The sequence below is a fragment of the Elephantulus edwardii genome, unplaced genomic scaffold, assembly GCF_000299155.1.
Source record: "Elephantulus edwardii isolate Elephantulus edwardi_28Jun2011 unplaced genomic scaffold, EleEdw1.0 scaffold00442, whole genome shotgun sequence".
NCBI lineage: Eukaryota > Metazoa > Chordata > Mammalia > Macroscelidea > Macroscelididae > Elephantulus > Elephantulus edwardii.
Genome location: NW_006400192.1, coordinates 989,508 through 993,515, shown reverse-complemented (window position 1 = coordinate 993,515; position 4,008 = coordinate 989,508). Strand labels below are relative to the sequence as shown.

Genomic DNA, 4,008 nt, shown 5'->3' with positions numbered 1-4,008 from the left:
CGCGTGCTCGTGCCCTACCTCTCTTCTCTGCCATCTGTCTTATCTCTGACCCATCCCTGTAACCCATCCCTTTCCTTGGTAATTCGCAACCTCCAGGCGCGCCTGAGCTCCTTCAACTCAGAGGTATCGGTGAGCGGTGCGAAGCGCGAAGGACAGGGTGCAAAAGAAGGACGCTTTCTAAACGACAGACCTACGTCCGTCTCCCGCTCAGCGGGCCTCCACTCGAAAGACTCCGGCGCCCGTGATGCCTCGCTCGCGCGCCCGTTGGCGCCAACGGCCTCGAGCTTGACGTGCCAAGTTCGCGCCGTCGTGAGCACGCGCCCTGCGCGCTGGCTGGCTGACACGCACGCGCCTGAGCGGACTCCGGGGCGGGGCGGACAGCTAGAGCCCCAGTGAGGGTCGGTGTGGATTGGGTGGCGCTCCGGCCCCCAGCCGTGATTGCGATTCCCAGCCCGCCGCCAGGCCGAGGAAGCAAGCGAATCTTTCTGGAAGAAAAGACATGAATGAAGCATATTATTTCCTGACAAGAAGTTGATGTAATAGAAAGAAATAACAGCTAGTGAACGGAATTTTGAGCACCTAGGATTTTGTATTTTTTTACTCCCAACCAAAGACTTCTGTTTCCCATACCTAAAGTCACTGATTCAATCTAGACAAGACAAAAAGATATTTTTCTTCAGTAGTACTTGAGATCAAAGATCCTGCAATGTCCAGGAAACAAAGTCAGAAGGATTCATCAGGATTCATTTTTTATTTACAGTCCAATACTGTGCTGGCTCAGGGAGGAACTTTTGAGAACATGAAAGAAAAGATAAATGCAGTGCGTGCAATAGTTCCTAATAAGAGCAACAACGAGATCATCCTCGTCTTGCAGCACTTTGATAATTGTGTGGACAAAACAGTACAAGCATTCATGGAAGGTAGTGCTAGTGAAGTACTCAAAGAATGGACAGTAACAGGCAAGAAAAAGAACAAAAAGAAGAAAAGCAAACCAAAACCTGTAACAGAATCGAGTAACAGTATCCCAGATTCCGGCAAACTGGCATCCATTCAAGAGGAACAGTCGGCACCTTCCTCAGAGGAAAGTGGCATTAACGGTTACCATGTCAATGGTGCCATTAATGATACTGAATCTGTAGATTCACTCAGTGAAGGCGTGGAGACCCTTTCAGTAGATGCGAGAGAATTGGACGATCCTGAGTCTACTGCATCAGATGGCCACACACTGCATAGAATAGGAGCCATGCTGGAGAATGGGGTCTCGGATTTTGAGCCTAAATCTTTGGCTGTGCACTCTACACAGGAAAGTTCTCCCCAAATCTCTCTCAAGAAATTCCACAGAAGCTCAGCTTTCAAATCTGGGGGTGGAAGATGTTCCCCTCTCTGCCACTAACAAAAAGCTAGGTTCCAATATTGAAAAATCTGTAAAAGATCTCCAGCGCTGCACAGTGTCCCTTGCACGGTATAGAGTTGTGGTTAAAGAAGAGATGGACGCTTCCATCAAAAAAATGAAACAAGCTTTTGCAGAACTGCAGAGTTGTTTAGTGGACCGAGAAGTGGCATTGCTTGCAGAAATGGACAAAGTAAAGGCTGAAGCAATGGAAATTTTGCTTGGCTGACAAAAGAAAGCTGAACTTCTAAAGAAGATGACTGATGTAGCTGTTCGAATGACAGAGGAGCAATTGATTGAGCTCAGAGCTGATATAAAGCATTTTGTTAGTTAACGTAAATCTGATGAGGATCTGGGACGAGTAGCACAGTTTACCTGTGATGTAGAAACCCTAAAGAAGAGCATTGATTCATTTGGACAAGTGTCACATCCAAAGAACAGCTATTCAACAAGACCCCAGTGTAGTTCTGTTACATCTGCATCTTTGAGCAACCCAAGTGATGCTTCTGCTGCTTCCTCTTCCACCTGTGCCTCTGCTCCCAGCCTTACAAGTACTAATAAGAAAATCTCTGCACCCGGAGAGACTCCTGCAGCCATAACCCACTCCAGTGGCCGGCCTTCCCAGCCTCCTCGGGAGGTAAGCTAGCTTCCACATAAACGAGTTAGCAAGAAAAGCCACCAGAGTGTCAGAATTTAAATGCTAATAGCTCAGCCTATTACCTGCTTCCCTTTAGTCTCATCTCACACCTCCTTTGAATTCCTCCAGCTCCACTTACTTCCTGAGAAAGCATTTGGTGTGTATGTTCCAAACCACCAGCCAGTTTAGAATTCCTGTTGCTAAGCGCTGCTGACTTTCTTATTTTGGCAGTGATTCTAGTTGCAGTAGGTAGTATTGCCTGGTAATTAGTCACAGTGGGAGTCATGCACCCATCTCAGGGTAGACAAGCACCACAGTGGCAGGCTCACTAGAGTGCATCTGAAAGCAGCAACTCCCTAGAAGCAAAGCGTGGACTATATCAGGGAGAGAATGTGAGCAAGCAAGAAAGTTGAAGAGTAATCTTTAGTTTCTGGTTTGAAGAAAAAAATCCAACACCATAGCACTCCAAAGCAATGCTGTCAGTAATTCTTCACACTCACTACTATAGCATTGGAATTGGGGGACAAAAATAAAATCCCACACCATCATCTTTTTGGGTTGTAATATTAAAGATGCACTAAACGTCAGTGAGATTTAAGTCTTATAATATTTAGCAGAGTAGGTGCTTATTTTATTATTACAAATGTGCATGATCTCTCCAAATGGTTTATGATCTGCCAAGTTCAAGCATATGATACTTGCCTAATTGAGGGCTTGCAGCAACATTGAACATGTTTTCTTTGTTCTTCGCCTTTTCTTAGCTTTTTTTTAAGCCCAGCTAAAGACGGGTAAACTCTTTCCATGAAGTTCAACTAGCAGGGAAGGAATTAGCAGTTCTGCTGCAAGATTGGATTAGCTGACAAATTTGTATCTGTGAATCTTGAGTTTCAAGCATCGTCTACCACAGTTATGCTCTCAGAACACTTCTATAAATGAAACTGAAACAAATTAGGTATCTGCTTTGAGCATTGTATTCTTTTGTCCTTAGGTATTTCCGGGGAACAGACGAGGAGGACAAGGCTATAGACCACAAGGCCAAAAGTCCAGTGAAACCACAAGCCAAGGGAGACATGACGGTGTAGGTCGTTACAGAAATAGCTCATGGTATTCATCTGCTCCCAAGTACCAGAATGCTCCACCCCAGGCACCAGGAAGCACTGAATGGGGTCAGGTTCACGCTTCAGGGACCAATGGAACTGGAGCCAGCGTGGAGCCCAGCCTGCCCAAACCCTCTTTCAAAAAGGGGCTCCCCCAGCACAAACCCAGGACCTCTCAGGCTGAAGCTGTGAACTCTTGAGGGAGATCTTAGCTGACTTCTCATCTCTCTTCCTCATAACTCAACTTGATAACTGGACTTTAGGAAACATTCTTAGATTTAATAACAAAAAGAAGTTTACGCATATCACTTTTTGTGCCATTCTAAATATTTTTTAGTCTTTTCTCATCATTTGTTCTTTACCCTTTTTGGAAGGGAATCTCTTTTTTTCTTTACTTTTCTCAGTGAACAACCCTGACAAAACCCTGCTTGCTGAAACTGAGGAGGACCTGAAGCGCTTGCTGCAGAATTTCAAGGTCTGCAGCCTTCAATATGGATTGAGGTTCAATATAAAAAAAGACAAAGGTTCTCACCACTGGGCCAATTGACTGCATCAGGATGTATGGTGAAGAGATTGAGATTGTTCACAGCTTTAGTTTGCTTGGCTCCACAGTCAACACTTTTGGCATTAGCAGCCAGGAAATAAAAAGACGTATTGCAATGAGAAAGTCTGCTGTTAGTGACCTCTCTAAAGTACTGAAGAGTAATGGTGTCATTCTGGAGACTAAGGTGAACCTGATACAGGCCATGGTCTTTGCAATCACTTGCTGTGTGTCAGAGAGCTGGACAATGACTAGGAAGGATAGAAGGAGAATTGATGCCTTTGAGCTGTGGTGTTGGAGAAGAGTATTGAATACACCATGGACTGCTAAGAAAATGATCAGG

The 4,008-nt window shown here is 45.1% G+C and overlaps 1 protein-coding gene and 1 pseudogene across 1 annotated transcript; both read left to right on the top strand.

Moving 5' to 3' along the window:
- Positions 1-396, top strand: part of LOC102852779 — a 27,759-nt pseudogene extending 27,363 nt beyond the window's left edge.
- A 310-nt stretch (positions 397-706) lies between these two features.
- Positions 707-3,324, top strand: LOC102849893 (spermatogenesis-associated serine-rich protein 2-like). Its single transcript, XM_006902722.1, is given in 3 exon segments — positions 707-1,311; positions 1,313-2,027; positions 3,016-3,324. Coding segments are annotated over 3 exon segments (1,629 nt in total).
- Positions 3,325-4,008: the final 684 nt, after the last annotated feature.